At 37.8% G+C, this 18482-nt stretch overlaps 1 protein-coding gene across 1 annotated transcript in view; it reads left to right on the top strand.

The window, feature by feature from the left end:
• The first annotated feature begins 459 nt into the window (after positions 1-459).
• Positions 460-18482, top strand: part of LOC121866443 (palmitoyltransferase ZDHHC17-like) — a 37921-nt gene continuing 19898 nt past the window's right edge. The window contains exons 1-7 of the mRNA XM_042366111.1: positions 460-560; positions 1303-1449; positions 7996-8117; positions 9043-9120; positions 9437-9646; positions 10420-10582; positions 12079-12204. Of these exons, the coding sequence (XP_042222045.1) occupies positions 498-560; positions 1303-1449; positions 7996-8117; positions 9043-9120; positions 9437-9646; positions 10420-10582; positions 12079-12204 (909 nt within the window). The 5' untranslated portion in view covers positions 460-497. The remainder of the gene's footprint in view (positions 561-1302; positions 1450-7995; positions 8118-9042; positions 9121-9436; positions 9647-10419; positions 10583-12078; positions 12205-18482) is intronic.

Here is an 18482-nt window from a genome sequence, read left to right as displayed (position 1 = left end):
CATTTTCGACTTACGACATGGATTTAGGTCCCTAACCCTGTCGAAAGTAATTAACTTTACAGCTTATCTTAGGTACTTAAAATTGTTTGGGGTTGGTGTGTTGAAGTGAAACAAGCTAGCTAACCATGCACTCACACACTCATTTCAGTTTAAGTGAAAGTGGTTCATTAATACACGCTCAACACTATTCAGATACACCCAAGAGCCTGTGGATGTCAAGTAATTACTGATAACGTAAAATTGACTTCTGATTGTCTGGTGAAGAGGATAATTGAGACATATTTTAACATTTATCAAACTTATTCAAATTTCCCGCCTATGAATTTATAAATCACAAGACATAAATATTATGGAAAAATATAGATTTACTCATAGTACACAGATAAATAACTATCAAATACGTAAAGAGGTATCATTATATATATAAATACAAATAATTTAGGTTTGATATAATAAAATAGTAGTTTCTGCAGACGACACTAAACAGCTGAGTAGTAATGACAACAGACATGGCTGGTGAGGTTGACCCGTCATGCAATCCCGTCGATTTAATGGGTCAGGTCGGTATAGTGTGTTGTTAAAGTTTATACAGATATGATTTAAGCTTATAAGCACATAGCTATTTAAAAAAAATTACAAGCTTAAGAAAGATATGATGAGATAATTAAGGTTATACTGCGCCAGGACTTCCATCACTTCACATTCACACTAGTTTTCTTTAGCCCAGACCAGCACGCCTTTCATAATTAGTTACGTTATTAATGTCTTGTTTATTTCTTTATTGTACACGATCTTATGCACGCTGGGCTGTATTTGTGGAGGTGACAACAGAAGTACCATAGCTGTTTTAAATACACGTTTACATGTGGGCCTTATGCATACTGCTGTCACCATCCCAATACTGACTCTACTGTTTAATTTATATTAACAGAGTTGCATTCCTGAGCACATTTAATCATACCCATGAACGTTTTCCAGCAGCTGATGACATTAAAAAATATGAAAAACCAATTAAATCTATAATTATATCCTCGGATGGAAGTGGGGTTAGTTTAGGGTGATTTTGTGTTGGTATGGAAAGCTCACTGGGAAACATTAGCATTAGGTCACATGCTGGAAAGTAGGTTAACACTTTAATTCCTCTGACTTTTTTTGGATATTCTAGAAGTTTTCTTTCATAGATTTTTCTGAAAGGTTAGATTAGTATCAGGGTGTTTAATCATCAGGTGAAATAAGTGGGTATTCATAATATTCATGAGATCTGAAATACATCAACTTTCTAATGCATAGTTTTTTTATCAGGATGCTTGTAATCCGAGTGGAATGTATGGTGTCGAGCGGGAGACTGACGGTGATGAAGCTACAGGTAGTATTCAGAACTCTGAGCCTACTACTCGCAACACAAATGAGTCCGATTTCTCAACTTTTGACATTGTTAAAGCGACGCAGGTGAGTAAACCAAATGAATTGCATTATTGATTTTGAGGGCATACATCTTTCAACCTATTATTGCTAATATCTAAGGCATATATTACTACAGGTATTTGGATATTTAAGTCGCTACATTACAGAATTGTATAGTACTATAGACAAGTAGTTTTGTTATACAGTATTTAATAACAGTATATTTATTATTAACTACAGTTAATGTTATCACCTGTATTATTATTAATGCCATCATCAATGTTGTTGTTATTATTATTAATAATATACTGTATATATACATGTGCAGTGCAGTACATGTTTTCTAGCCTGTCGGTCATTCGCCAAATGACCTCTGACATTACATCTCAGAACATCTCCCTTGATAGAGCATTTTACACAACCTTGTCATAGTGTTGGTATATCTCACCTTTCACTATAAAATAGGATTTCAAACTTTTTTAAATTTCAAAAATACTATACAGTATATGAGATACAGTATAAACCTATATATAATGAGTTTTATTACTATTCTGTGCTAGTGTATATCATGCAGTTGCAGATTTTGAAGTGAATTAACAACTCAATTTTTTGGACAACAGGAAGATATTTGGGGAGGTAGCAAGTCAAGATATGTCTCAACAATGCAGTAAGGCCTGTGTGAGCTGCTCAAATACTCTTTAACATTACGAAAGGCAAGACCCTACATGTAGGATACAGCAACCCTAATCACAACTTTTCTGCAAATTATACTTTCCTGGATACTGTCAATAAGGAGAAAGATCTTGGTGTTGTGATAGATCAGTCACTGAAGGCAGCGCAACAGGTGGGGGCAGCAGTGAGAAAAATTGAGATTTGTGAATTATAAAGTGTACCTTCGAATACAAAGGTAGGAAAATGCTCCTTCAACTGTACACATCCCAGTCTGGATTACTGTATAGGGGCATGGAAACCCTACCTCCAGAAAGATCTAACATCCCAAGAAAAGATGCAACACAGAACGACTAAGATGATTCTGGAACTATGTCATCTCCATTATCCATGTCTGCTGAATGTTATGTGTCGAGCAGGCATGGCAATAAGAATTGTTGGTTGATAATAATACATGGAGAGAAGAGCCCTTCTCTTTATTCAGCGGCCATGACCTATACAACAAAAAGTAACAAAAGAACACTGGAATGCGCAGCGTGCGTCATTTAAACTTATGTCACGTAACATCCTTCCCTTCGAGAAAAAGAATGTACTGACAAAATTCAAGTAAAGAAAAATAGAAATGCAAGATAATAATAGAAATGAGAAAATCATGTTCTGTACTTCATTACATCAATATTAATGGATGCCCCGAAGATTAAAATCAAGGCGTCATTCTTTAAGTAACATAGGTAGTTATTTTGTGGAATGTTACAAAAATACACTCACGATAATACACTACTTAATGCGAAGTACAGTATATAATTTACAGAACCTACGTAGTTAGAGCCTTTAATCAGTCCTCAAAGTCACTATGAGCAGGTAGATAAATCTCATTGATTTAGTCAAGCTACTGGTCCAGTCTCCTTGGGGCAGTCACTTCACGTCCTGTATTTTTCTTCTACTGTATTTTAGAGTGTTCTGCTTTGGGAGTTGCACCATGTTCAGACCCTACTGGTTTCCCCTCAAGCTCCTCCTAGATTTCAGGTTCTAGGCTTCTTTGATGTTTATTGTCTTTGGCAGGATTAATGTCTTCTACTCTTCTAACACTTGTGGGTCGTATCAACTGCCAATTCCTTCTATACTTTTTGCCTTCTTCTGTCTCGACTTCATAGGTTCTGCTCTTGATCTTGGTTACTGTAGCCCCTTTTCACTCTTACGTTTTGTTGTCAATGGGCTGCATCCTTGACTGCCTCTCGGTCTGAAAGCGGTCTCAGCAATCTATGGTCCTGGTGTCTCTCTGCCACAGTACTCTTCTTCTGCATTAGCCATCTCTCTTCATCCAGAGAACATTGTTTGGACTTCAGGTGGGTAACATTTATGGGCATCACTGTCTTCGTCTTTCTCCCCATTAGCCGTTGTGCATGACTCGTGTTTAGTCCCTCTTGTGGGGTGTTTCGGATGTTCAGAAGTCCTAGGTACATGTCTTCTTTTGCCTTCAAACACCGCTTTATCATTCCATTCACAGTCTTCACAGCTACTTTGGCAGCTCCATTAGCCTTATTATTGCCTGGACTTGACGTCTCATGGGAGATGTTTGTCCCAAGCTGTGGTGAACTGCTGGAAGTATTGTATTGCATTGTGAACTGTGGTCCATTATCACTGATTAGGGTTGCAGGTATGCCATGATGAATGAAATGACTTTCAAGGTTGTGAACAACACTCTCAGAGTCAGATACAGGTAAGAAGTCAGCCTCAATGAACTGACTGAAATAGTCTATGGTAACTAAATAGGCTCGACACTTGATTGTGAATGATTGTCCCCACTTTTTGTCATGGACGGTCTGGTACGTCATGCATGTATAGTGGCTCCGGGGTTTGTCTGCTAGCTGAAGAAGCACAAACACATGTTTCTATGTACTGCCTATTTTCAGAAGACATGCTGGGCCAGAAAATCAGCTCCCTGGTACGTCTCGGACATGAGTTTATTCCTGAAGGGGCCACATGTAGTTTGTGTTTAATTTCACCCCGAAATGTTCTGGGAATTATAACTCTCTCCCCGCAGCAACACACCATCTTGAACAGTTATCTCATCTCTGTAGCTGAAATAAGGTGACACACCCACAAGAACATTACTTTTGTTAGCTGGCTAACCTTTTAAAACAACTACCTTCAGTTGACTCAGTATTTCATCTTACTCAGTGGCCTCTGTAACCTCTCACAATTTGCCTGGTTTGAAAGGAGTGTCAGTCGAGTTATAAATCTACAGGGGCTTTAGATGGCATCAGTCATGGGGATGTTATCTGATTTGTGGCTCAGTTATAGTGGTACTTATGAGTTCTCATTAGCATTGCTTATAAACGTTTGGGAGCAAGAGACAGAGGCTTGTCTCTAATGTTAACAAGGGGTTTGTGATCTGTAATTACATTAACAAAGCGACCATGTGTGTAATGATGAAATTTCTCAATACCATAGACAACTGCCAACATTTCTTTCTCTGTTTGTACACAGTTCCTCTCTGCCTCACTTAGAGACTTGCTTGCAAAAGCAACAGGTTTTCCTTCCTGCAGAAGCACTGAGCCTATATTCACTAGCATCATTCTCAAGCATTAAACCCTTTAATAGGGTCATAGAACACCAGTAGAGATTTGTCAGCTATCATGCCTTTAACTTTCTGAAAAGCCTGCTCTTGTGCACTGGACCAGCATCAGGGTACATCATTTTTCAACAGATTATTAAGGGTGTGTAAGATATCATGCACATTAAGGAGGAATCTGGACACATAAGTAACCAGACATAGGAATGATCTGAGGCTAGTTTTGGATTCTGGAGTTGGGAAATCCTTAATTACTTTTACTTTTTCGGGATCAGCTTGTAGACCCTCTTTGGTTATTTGATGTCCCATGAACGTTAAGGTGTCACTCTGCAACTCTTGTCTTTGTTAAGCTGGATATTATTCTCTCTACAACATTTGAGAAAACTTTCTAGGTTTGCATTGTGTTCTATTGTATTATGACATCGTCAGCAATGCAGACAACTCCCTTCAAACCTGCTAGTGCCTCAAGTAATCGCTTCTGAAAAATTTCTGAAGAAACCTTCATCCCAAAAGGTAGGTGCAGCCACCTAAATCTACCATGACATGTTTGGAATTTGGTCAAGTAGCTAGAAGGAGTATCAAGCATAGCCAAATGCCAAGTCGACTTTTGAGAACACTCTAGACTGGCCCAATTCATGAAGGGTGTCCTCCAGAATAGGAAATGTATAATGTTCTCTCTGAAGGGCCTTATTTGGCTCTCTTGGGTCTGTGCAAGCTCTGACGCTCATCCTTTTCAAGGGCAGATCCAGGGGTCCCCCCCCCCTTTTCATCTGAAAATTTGAATACTTTAATGCAGTATTGTACTCTGGCATTTTTGTATAATAAAAAATAATTATTGACCTCAGTATAGCTCCTAATATCAAGTGCACATGGCTTCAAAATGCTCATGATATTGGCCAGATTTTAAAAAAAATTCAGGGGGGAGGGGGCCTTACAGCGCCCTCCCCAAAACCCTCCCAGCTCGGTGGGCTTGCTTTGTTTGCCATGTTCACTCACCCAAAACTTCTTCCCCCCCACCCCTTTTGATATTTCTGGACCCACTCCTGCATTTTGGGACTCTCAACAACTTGATTCACCCAAGGGGTTGGTTCATCTACAGGTACATTACACCCAGCTTGACTAGTCTGTCTAGTTCTGCCTTTAGTTTAGGCTTCATGGATATTGGCATGTGTCTGTCATGCATAATTACAGCTTTAATATTTGGGTCAACTTTGAGGGACCGTATACCAGGGTGGGTTTCTAGAGAGCCCTTCATCACAACCAAATACTCATCTTCTAGTTTGATATTGTACACTCGCTCAAAGTTGTCCTCCTTTACCTCCACCAGTCCCATGTGTTGACTAACATTCATCCCTTAAAGTGGTGTAAGATTCTCTTTAAAGACAATGAAATCAATAGGACATTTCTGACCGGTTACAGGGTTTTCAAATTCCTAGTGCACATACCAATGTAACCTGACTGCCTTGGTTCCAAGTCTTAAGGACTCTATTTGTAGGTTTGACATGTTTGGCTAAAATGGGGGGGAAGAGTATTCACAGTAGAACCAGTGCTAATCTGAAAGACTATCTCTTTACCTCCTATCACCATCTTACACTTAGTTTCCTTGTGATTGTTGTCATGTGATCTAGGTTTAGAAGACCCAGAATGGATAAAATCAGTAGCTGCCTTTGTTGAGGAAGATTTAGACTCAGATGTCACAGTCATTGTCACATACAATATAGATCTTATGACTAGACTGACGTCTGTGATTTACAAACATTAGCAAAATGATTACTGAAGCCACATGATACACACTTTGCCATATGCAGGGTATTTCTCTTTTATAAGAGCATGTTTGTAACCACAAAACTTGTGGTTCTTAGATTTCTCATATTTCACTTTCCCTCTGTCATTCGTCTCCTTATAATCTCTGTTCTCCTTTGTTGCCTTATTTACTGTGTCTGGTCTTATCATTTTGTTCTGAGCTGTTGCATTTTCAGCAACTATGCATATGTCGATACATTTCTCCAGTGTGAGGTCTCGCACTTTAAGCAGTCATTTTGCCAACTTGAATCTCTAATACCCAAGACAATATAATCCCTGACCATTGACGCAAGCAACTGTCACAGTAAGCACAAGTTTTTGCAAGATATCTCAGATTAGAGTAGAACTGCTCAAAAGTTTCACCTTCAGCCTGGTTTCTACTGTTTCCTATGGCTTGCTCCTCAAATTTTTCAATAATCTTCTTGACAGTTATCTCTGACTCCTCCTCGGTTGTGAATGCATAACTATTGTACACTTTAAGAGCGTCATCAGCCAGCACATGCTTGAACAAAGCTACCTATACCACCTTGTCACGCTTGTCCAATTGAGAAAGCACTGCATGCCACTACATAGTCCTTCTACCTCAGCTTCCAATTCTTGGCTATGTTAGAACCAAGTGACAGTGGTTGTGGTGGCTTGATACCAGGTAGTATAGGGTTGAGTGATATTATAATTAGGTACTTAGCTTGAGGATCGAGTCATCTTCACAGCAACGCAGCAGTTATGGTAGATCTGCACAGCGATTATCACAACAGGTAGGTGAACACAACAGTCCATGTCGACACACAGTATTAGCACCTTCTGGCTTCCAGTCGTCCTCTCAGCCTTCTCTCACCAGAAAAGAGTGGCTCAAATCTCCACTGCAGCAGTGTTTCCTCTTCTTGTCAGTAATTCTTGTTTGGCCTGACTCCTCTCCATCATGTTACGTGTCGAGCAGGCAAGGCGATAGGAATTGTTGGGTGATAATAATACATGGAGAAAAGAGTTCTTATGTTTACTTGGTGGCCATGTCCCATACAACAAACAGTAACAAAGAACCCTGGGATATGCAGTGCGGTCATTTAAACTTACATCACGTAACACTGAGGGCCATAGGACTAACAACCCTTTGGGCAAAACACAACCGGGCAGATCTCACTGAAAGTTTGAAAATTCTGAAAGGAATGGAAAATGTAAACCTGGGACATTTTTTTTGTCATGTCATGCTCCACCAGCACGAGAGGACATAACTACAAGCTTGCCAAGCTATCATGCAGAACACCATTAAGGAAATACTTTTTCACACAGAGGATGGTAGACCCATGGAGTGGTCGAATCAAGAACAGTACTGGACACCAAAATAGCCCCTGACAAAATTATCAAGAAGAATTGGGGGTTCCTACACAGGCCACTGGCCTCCTTCCCCTGGCATGGCCACCTCTAGTGGGTGGCCATTAGGTAACTAAAGTAAATGTGTTAATTCTGAAAATGAATTGCACACTGCACATTTGTTTATTATACAGAGTGCATACCTGTAAATATATTTCTTCTGCTTAACTTTTCAGTATGGTGCAATTGAGAGATGTAAGGAATTAATTGAAGGTGGCTACGACATCAACAAGAGGGATAATGAAAATGTTACACTTCTACATTGGGCAGCTATCAATAACAGAAGAGAAATTGTCAGGTTAGTCTGCTTATACACAACAGTACGTTGGACCAAGTTGTGCACATCCCCTCTTTAATTATAATTTTTCATGATCCTTGAGATTTTGGCATGGTGGTCAGAGCATTAGCCTCCTAACTTTAGTTATGATGGCTTACCCAACAAACTAGCATACAGTATTTTGATTTTCTTGATCTAATTTGGCTCTTTGGTTAGGAATTAAATTTTGGGGTGGTTTTTCACTGGTTGTGTATACAGTACAGCTGTGGATAAAATTTCTTCAACACTTTAAGCAGCACAGGAGTGCTACGATTTATGAAACCTCGATTTACCAAAATTCTCTATTATGAAATATATTTTTTTCAAGTACCCTGTACTTTGGTGTACTGTACAAATGAAAACCCCGCTTTTATGAACAAAATTCAACGTATTTTTTCTTAGTATTCAAGGTGCTAAGTTGCTGACTTACATCTGAAAGCATTCCATGCTGAGCACATACAGTAAGCAGTGGACTGTACTGTAGTGCAGGCTAGTGTGTGGCAACATTTCTGTGCTTATATATTAATGAAAATTAAAAACTGTATGTTTTAATTGCATATGTTTACATTGCTGGTGGCATGTTGCCAAGTTAGACTCATACCTATAGCCACATACTGTACTCCTAGCTCTTTCCCTGTTAGCACTCTTAGGTAGAGGTGTTCTCCGGCGAGACACTCGGGGTCTGGCCGGCTACTCACCTTAAAAGTTTTTTTCAGGAACGTGTCCCTTTCGTAAATTGAAGCACTCCTGTATCTGGCATATTGTTAAGGGTTATATACGTAAGGGGGAATAAGATTTCAACATTTAATGATTAAGATTTTTCTTTGTATTGTACTATTATAATTTAATAAAAATTTTTTTATCCCATTATACAGTATTTAGTATTATTCTTTCTTATACTGTACAGATACTATGTATCCAAAGGAGCAGTAGTAGATGCAGTCGGTGGCGAGCTAATGTCTACGCCCCTGCATTGGGCTACCAGGTTGGTTTTGTGTTAATACAGTTTTATTTCCTGGCCAAAATGTCTACTGACTCGTATTTAAAATAAGATGAGTATCTGTAATTTTTTATATACAGTAGCATCAACAATGTTAAGTATCTTCATTAATATTCACTTATAACCTTATTTATTTACACATGATTTTTCATGTCAGTTATGTTTTCCCAAGTCTCTAACTTGTTTGTCTATTTATGCTTTAAATAACTCAAGTCTATTCCCTAGTAATATATACTGTATTGTATTGCTTTTCAGTCTACTACTTGTTAACACATACTGAACTGAACTGTATTATTTACAGACAAGGTCATCTAGGCATGGTTGTTTTGTTAATGAAGCATGGGGCTGACTCTTCCCTCCGTGATGGTGAGGGATGTTCCTGCATACATCTGGCAGCACAGTTTGGTCACACAGCTATTGTTGCTTATCTTGTTGCCAGAGGAGCTAATGTAAACCTCATGGATAAAAATGGAATGACACCTCTAATGTGGAGTGCCTACAGGGTCACTAGGTTTGTCATACTAAGTTTTTCAAATTAACAGATCCTGTACTGTATATATTTACTGGTAGTTATAGGTCATTCTTTCACCCATCCGTTAGTTTGTCGAGAGTTAACTCTCCCACAAGACATTATTCCAAACTCATTTACTAACACATATAACATTCCCTCTGAATCACCTACTAGAACAGTGTCATCTGCAAGCAGTAACTGACTCGCCTCATAATTTCATTTAGTATCCTAATATACCAATCTTGCTCTTTTATTCACCTCTCTTACTACTCCATCAATGAGAATCTTGAACAACCATGGCAATAATACACATCCTTAAAATAATTAATTTTCACTGGGAGTAATTTTATCTGGACAGTTTCCCCAGATGTTTGTTTGATAATATTGGTCATGTTATGTTGTTTTTTCATCTTTTACCATCTTTGCAAATTAGATTAGGTTTGCCTAAATGTTATTTTTTAATGTTTACCCAGATTCTTCTTGTATTTGATTATGAATGATTGTAAAGAAAAAAGTGGCAATAGTGTTGTAGAAGGATAGTGAATGTGTGCATTGTGATAAAGATGAAGTTGCTGGTTATAGTTTTCAATCATCTTTTTAAACTTTGTAGGGCTGTACATGTTTCACAAACATCCAATTTAAATAGAGAATCATGTGATTTTTTTGTGGCTCATTTTAGACATGACAAGAGATGCAACAAAATACTTTCTTTTATAAATTCTATACAAAACTAGTATTGTCATTTATTATAAGGATTTTCTATATCATTACAGCCTAGACCCTACAAGGTTACTCTTAACATTTGGTGCGAGTACGTCCATGGCAGATCGTCTTCATGGCAACACTGCGCTACATTGGGCAGTTATAGCAAAAAATCACATGGCTGTCAGTGTTTTAGTCAACCATGGAGCCAATGTTGATATTGCTAATGCTCAGGTGAGGAGCTGTTCATAGTGTTTTAGGATTTTATGCCAGGATTGAATGACTCATATATATATATATATATATATATATATATATATATATATATATATATATATATATATATATATATATATATATATATATATATATATATATATATATATATATATATATATATATATATTATCATCCAAATGGGATAGGCTCTATGAAAGCCATTTAGTTATTGAATACTGTATTCCGATAGTGAATATTACAGTGGAGTTGCAATAATTCACGGGTGAGGTACTATGAAACGTTCTACCAGCTCAAGCTATGGAATCAAGAACAGTACTTGGTGACTCTGCATTCAATGTCTCGGAATTTCATATAATTCAGCACGTATATGGTCTTAGAATTTATTATAAAGTAACTCGGGAATGCCGAGTTATATAAAATTATCTTGGAAAATCGCGGCATATTTGGCCACGTGGGTAACACTCGCTGCACTGCTCTCCATGCTTGGTCAGTCTGGTGTTTGTTATTGTTGTGGTTGGGTACAGTATAGCGAGGACCTCCTGTATAAGTGTCTTCCAATATACATTACTGTACATATGACCAATAAACTAAAAAAATTTGGAACAAAACTAACAATTTGACACCTTTTTTCTTTATTCAAGCCAAACATTAGCTTTCACAAATAAAGATCACACTCAGACACTCCTTTCTAATATGAACATAAATACAGGGGGCATTTGGTTTAACAAATAACACTCATATTATTTCACTTTTTTTTTTAATGCAAACTTTTAGCTGTTGTGTGGTCATGATGGTCACCCAGGATGCACAAAGACACATTTGCACTCTATAATACCTGTACAATGTTCATCGTTTTTAATTTATTCTTTACTACGTTATTATTTTTACAGAACATATAATGGTGAATTATGTGTAAAAAGCCCCAGTTGACCAATATTTTCCCTCCCTGTAACATAATTCCCAACAAAACATGGGCTCCACTGTATCCCTGTAGTGTACCGTATTGTACCATATCCCTTTCACCACTAATCGTTCTGTTAGCCTCTTTGGTGGTCGGTCGTGTCTCGGTTATCCAGTGTTGGGAAATACTGGGCATGTATGGACTCATGATCGATATACAATTGCTTTTTTTTCCCTTGGAATGTAAGCCTCAATAATACAGTGGTTTACCATTTGATATAGACATTTTCTTTTAACGAATAAATTTCTCTGGATGCAACCCCTTCTTGTATCGGGGGATACTATACCAAGTCTGTCGCTTGAAAACCCAATATAAGCCTGACACAAACAGCTGGAACTCTTAATCAATGGATAGCATGCTGACTTATTCCTTGACATATTCTATTGCCCAAAAGTTAACAGTTACATATAATGGTAATAAGAGTTTGTTTATATTATATTGACATCAAGTTTACTTTATATATTATATTGACATCAAGTTTACTTTATATATTATATTGGCATCAAGTTTACTTTATATGTTATTTCAGGGAGAGTCTGCTTATAGCTTGATAATGAAGAGGAAGACCCAATGGCTTGACAAAAAAGTTTTGGAAAAGATTCAGGAGATGCAGAAGTCAGCAAGAAATATTTGTTATCGTATATCTAATGACAAGGTAAGTTAACTAATTGTGTTAAATAATCTTTTGTGAAATGGTTTTTGTAAACTAGCAGAGTGAGTCAAAAGTCTTCATACATAGGCAAAATGATCACTTTATGATGCAATCACTTGTAAGTCACAAAATATGCTCTATGTGGGCACCATTACACTGAATTTACATACTGATGCATTGCTCCCACTCATGGCGAACGCGTGTTAACAAGTCTGGCGTTATGTGCGCACACGCATCACGAATGCGTTCCTTTAGGTGGTCTGTGTTTTGTATCTTCACCTGGTCCACCATGGCCTTCAAGTAAAAATCAAGGGGGCTGAGGTCTGGGGACCTTGGAGGCTACTCCACGGGACTACGGCTGCCAATCCAGTGAGCTGGAAACTGCAGATCCAGCCACTGGCGCACGCGGATACCGTAATGGGGCGGCGCCCCATCTTGCTGAAATATAATGGTGCCCACATAGAGCATATTTTGTGACTTACAAGTGATTGCATAATAAAGTGATAATTTTGCCTATGTATGGAGATTTTTGACTCACCCTGTATATCAACTAAATGATTAATACAATATTTTTGTCCACCATGTAATTATAGATAAACTCTTGCAATTTTGAACTTCAGTGTTTTAGGATTTTGTTACTTTTGTGATCCTTGGGGATTTTGAATAGATATTAATAGTTTTGGAAAAGTTAGAAATCTTGAATGTATGGCATTGAAATCCAGGGCATTGCCTTTATAATGATTTCTCACATGAGCTGTAAACATGTGGTCCTTGTGTTGGCTCTGCTCAGACACATTTTGTACTATTCCTTTTTATTTGTACTGTGTGATGCTCTGACGCTACATGCTCTAACTATGGCTTATGGTGGTGGTGCCTTTGTTCATAGGTTTAGCAGGAAGTATCTCTGAAAAGCTGAAATTGATAGATGTAGTTCAGAATGGAAAATTGCTTCAGCTTGTATTATGATATTATGTCAGAAAAGGGAACATGAGGAATTTGCAAGTCTCCAGGAAAGTGAGGAGTACAGTACATAGAGTTGGAAAGTGTACCGGTAAAGTGGTACAGTCACCCAAAAGTTTGTTAACTCTCCTAGCCAGCTATTGCTGCACTGCCTGCTTCAGATGTATGAACTTGAGTCTGTTACTTCGAACCTTTAGATTCATTCGTATCGGTTTCAGGTTCTGTTTGTTACTGAGACAGTTTCAAACATCTGAAGCAGGCAGTGCAGCAATTGCTGGCTGGGAGAATTAACGAACTTTTGGGTGAGACTGTACCATTAGTAGATGGTTGGTGATGCTTCTGTGTCTAATTTGGAGAATATGAGTTCTTTTAGAAACTCAGTCAAGAACTTAGGCAAAAAATCAGTTTACTGTTGTAGAATTTATATTGTACATACAGTATTCAATTTATTTTTTCCAAAATATCATCTTTGGCTGTTGAAGAGAATAGGGCATTGGCTGGACACGTTATTATGTCTGGGGTGGGCATGAGATAACTTGCCTTGACTATATTTGCTGGTGAGGGTACCTTTGGTTTAAGAAAACCAAACAATTGTTTTCAGATAGACCTTCGTCTCTATTAATCTGGAATTGTGGGAGCTTATTGTAATAAGATTTAAAGAAAAACTTTATTAATCAATCTGCTTGGGGAAGGGGTTTGTGTATTATTTCTTTTGATACCTATTTATTTTTTATACTTATACTGTATACATATACCTTAAGGTTTTATATACAGAGAGAGAGAGAGAGAGAGAGAGAGAGAGAGAGAGAGAGAGAGAGAGAGACTCAAAGGAGTAGCCAAATCACACTTAACACACGAGACTTTTTTCCCATTGTGCATAATGTATTTAATACAGAATTGTGTTTTGAATTGTTGAATAATATATGCAAGTTAACACTCATTTTCTTATGTTAGTCATGTACAGTACACCCTTCTGTTTACAGTTGGGTCTGTTAGTGTAATGTCTGGATATAATCTCAGGTGTGATTTGTTTAGACCAGGGGTGTCAAACTCATGGCCCGCAGGCCAAATGTGGCCCTTGGAATTATGATAGAAATACAGTGGTCCCTCGATTAACGAGCGCCTCGGTTAACGAGATTTCGGCTCATGAGTTACCTTCCATAAGATTCTTAACTTCGGTTAACGAGCAATCCCTCGATTAACGAGTTTCTTACGAGCCGACCTCAACATGTTTTCGCTTGCATTTGGCAGTCCACCAGCTGTAGTATTAGTCTGCCAATACAGTAATCGGTTCTAGGGCTTATATTCCTTACCATTTTAGTAAATATCAAGAAATTTATACTATTCAATAATTTTAAAAGTTTAATATTCAATTTTTTAGTCATTTTAACAATTATTGAACGTAATTGAAGGTAAGGAAACTAGTTTTATGCACGCCATCCAGCCTGTCAACACACCAAACAGGCGTCAGTCTTTGTGTCTTTTCAGTGGAGGTAACATCTTACTTGAGACTCTCTTCAACTAACTGCTTTTTTTCTGTGTTTGCAAGCAAATTATTGGTCATTTTGAAATTTATTTTACATATTGACAATATATAATAGTGCAGTGTTGATTTAAAGAAAATAATCTTGAATTACACCAAGAGAGCTAAAATTTTATGGGTAAAATGGCCCATGGGGTGACTTCTCTTCCACCCCAATGCCTTCTCTTCTCCCTTCTCCTCCACCCCCATTCTAATTCCCATCATCATCATCATCCAGGAGCCTTTTACATACACACCTCAAAGTAAGTGTACTTTTCTACCTTTTTTGTTGAATTTAGGTAATTTTCGGTGAGCTGGAACCAGTTACCCAAAAACTCATTGAAACAATGGTTTCGGTTCACAAGTTTTTCGGTTAACGAGCAACCTTCTAGAACGGATTGTGCTCGTTTACCGAGGGACCACTGTAGATATGAAGGGAAAAATGCAGATATGAATGAGTCAGTAAATTCCGAAATGATCTTTACATCATTGTGGCAATAATTGAATTTATATTGTTAATGCTAGTAATAACACTATTGTAAATGGGAAATGCTTATAAATGAAAATCACTAAAGAATTAGAAACGAAGTCGCAGTCTTTACCACACATTCATTACAATGTGTGTTTTTGGGCTGTTCAGTTTAGAAGTACTTATGCGTGTGAACAGTTATTCTCTCGGGTGAAGATAAATAAATCTTAAGTACCATACCCGTATTACTGAAGCACGTGGATGCCATTCTCCGACTCTGAATATCACCTTTCCAGCCAAATATAGAAAAACTGTGGAAGTAAAATGCTTGCAGTGCAGTGGAAAATGAGGTCAAAGTTGTGAGTTGCATGATAGTTCTTGTTCTGCAGGTAAGGCAATGCATGAAGCTGTAAACTTCAGTCCTGCAAATATGTGATATAGCACTTGTGTTGGCCCTGAAGAGGGTAACTAAAATAAGAATTGGCCCTCAAAAGGTTTTGAGTTTGACACCACTGGTTTAGACCCACATAACTAAAAACCTTCAGATCATTGGGAAATAGGGAGGTCAGGGAATACATTGAGAAAGCTATATAGACATAATATAAATTAACTGAAAATGTAGCTTATGATATTGCACATGTTAAATGGATAATAAAACATTTTTAGAATAGAGTACAGTCAGTTCTGCTATAACGCTTGTTTTGTCAACGCGAATTGGCTATGACACGATTGATGAATTGAAGAACGATAATTGTAAAACGCGAACGCTTGTTTGCTGTAACGCAAATTTTGCTTCCTATTTCTCCAATTTTGTGGTATTAACTGTGAATATGGAAAAGAAGAATATCTCCAAGAAGCGTTCTGGTGATCGTAAAAGAAAGGCAATAACACTTGAAGAGAAGCTCGATGTTATCAACCTCAAAATCACCCTTCTCCCCCATCAAGTTATATTCATATTTTTTCAAGGTAAAGTGTTACATTTACTGTATGATTTCATTATTAGATATGAATGTAACATTTATTTAGACTGTGCTATCCTTTGTGTTAGGCTAATACTAAATTTTTTTCGATTTCGAGTAATCTGCACCTAACCCTATTTTCTCCATAAGCCCTGTTATTTCTATTGCGCGAATTTCTACAACGCGAGGTTTTACAAGAACACAACTATCGCGTTATAGCAGAACTGACTGTAGTAGTAAATTGCTATATTAGAGCCAGGTCCATCTGATGTATTATTGGAGTGCAGAGTTGGAAATTAATGAGATAAATTTACTTGAGTACTGTACTCAAGTAACATTTTTGGGTATCTACTTTTTAAAAAGTACTAAATTTTTTTTATTACTTTTACTTAAGTATGGTTTTCTAATACTTTTTTCCAATACAATTGAAAAAACAAAAATCGTTACTCGTTACATGCCTCAAACAAACAAGGAGTTTTAATGTCTGTAACAAACTAAAAATATATTTTAAATTAATTAATTATTATCCATAGTAAAAGAGTTGTGTGGGTGGAGCTGTGAAGGGTACAGTTTAGGTGTGGGGAGATACCACGCAGTCACATACCTAGAGGTCTCATGAGGTGAGTTGATGTCAGGTCAGGTGGCAGTGGCCATGACAGTGGACTTTCCCTTTGAACTTCCTGTGTTTATTAGCACCTTGACCACCCACCTCACCTAGCCTATCCCCCCATCGAATTCCCTCTCTTCTCCCCCACAACTTCCTGTTAGACGTCATTTGCGCTTTGCATAACCCTGTACCTAAAATGAATTTCAAAGAAGCTGTGATTCTAAAATGCTTTACATAATATGAAAAGCAATTTAGTATCTATACATATGTGTGAGACTATGTGTATATAAAATTTTGCTTAAATAACTAAGTACCACTGTCCCCCTCCCACCCCTCCTCTCGCCAGCACCCGCCAGATGTTACATGGTGCGAAAATTTCAGCCACTCATCAATTAGAATAGAAGAGTGATGTCACCACAGCCACACCCCCAATTAGAGGGACAGTTCACAGGGAGTCTTAGTCAGACTCGGTCACTATGGAGGCAACAATCATCCACAAACTCTTCAACTGAAGGAGCTTGATAGCTACTTGGCATGCCCAAGGAATGGAATGGAGCTACTGAGGTCTTTCCCGACATTATGTGACTTATCTCTGAAGCTTAGCATCCCACTACCTACATCTGCTGCTTGTGAGCATCTGTTTAGTAATGCTGGGCTTATTATTTACTATTTAATTAATTTATTACACCCCAGGGGACGACAAGACTAGTCACAAGACTAATACATTGGTACTCGTGTCTCGCAGGACATGCTGTGACCTGTGATATGGAGACAATATTGATATGATTTAAGGACAATGGGAGTTTGTATCCACCAAAGCGTGGGTAGCAAACAAGAAGTAATCTAAATTATTACGAATAAGTAGGTGGTGACATAAAGTGGTTAGTGACTCGTCCTGTGGTAGGAGGTCCCTGACAGTGGGACAGTGAAGGCAATACAGTAGTGTTGAAGCGACAGTTTCAGAGTTTACGAGAAGAGAAGTGCTGGTCATCCCCTACCTCAGATACATGCCAGATAAGTCTGTATCCTAACCTAATGCGAGCAGAGACAACATATGTATACGGACCATAAGTCCACGTCGACAATACTTGTGTGGATAAGGAAGACAGTGATCATAGTGTTGGTTAGATATATTTTCAGCCCGTTCACCATCCCTGCAAAGGATTGTAGGGAGAAGAGCGGCTGAACGGTAGATCATGCTGGGCTTATATTTAGGCATAAAAGATCCTGATAGGACAACCATAATTTTGAGAATCAGTTATTGAGTAATCGGCGCGACTATAGTATGCGGTCTACCAAGCTGGATATGGTCTACCGAGCTGGAGTTGGTCTACAGGGACATTTACACTGTAACATCTATTAACCCAACCTAACTTAATCTAATATATCTTAACCTAACTATAGTAGCTCCAGCTCGGTAGACTGCATACTATAGTAGCACCGATTAATCTCAATAGAAAGATTTGCAAATAAACATGTGTAGTGCTATGTGTTTTATTTTTAATCTTTAATTATTATTTTTTTTATAATTTACCATGGTTTTATTTTAATATTTGTTGTTTCTTCTTACTTTCAGTACTGTACTTGAGTTGTACTTGAGTATTTTAAGAATGAGAAACATTTTTGCTTCTACTTGAGTAACATTTTGCCAATGTAACAATATTTTTACTTAAGTAACAAAGTTCAGTAGTTTTTACAACTCTGTTGAAGTGATATTGAGAGGGAGGAGCTTGATGTTTCATGTAGATTGTTCAGGTAGGGAAG

This window comes from Homarus americanus, unplaced genomic scaffold, assembly GCF_018991925.1.
Source record: "Homarus americanus isolate GMGI-L3 unplaced genomic scaffold, GMGI_Hamer_2.0 scaffold16430, whole genome shotgun sequence".
Lineage (NCBI taxonomy): Eukaryota > Metazoa > Arthropoda > Malacostraca > Decapoda > Nephropidae > Homarus > Homarus americanus.
The sequence above is the reverse complement of the archived record's forward strand: the minus strand, read 5'-3'. Positions and strand labels throughout refer to the sequence as shown.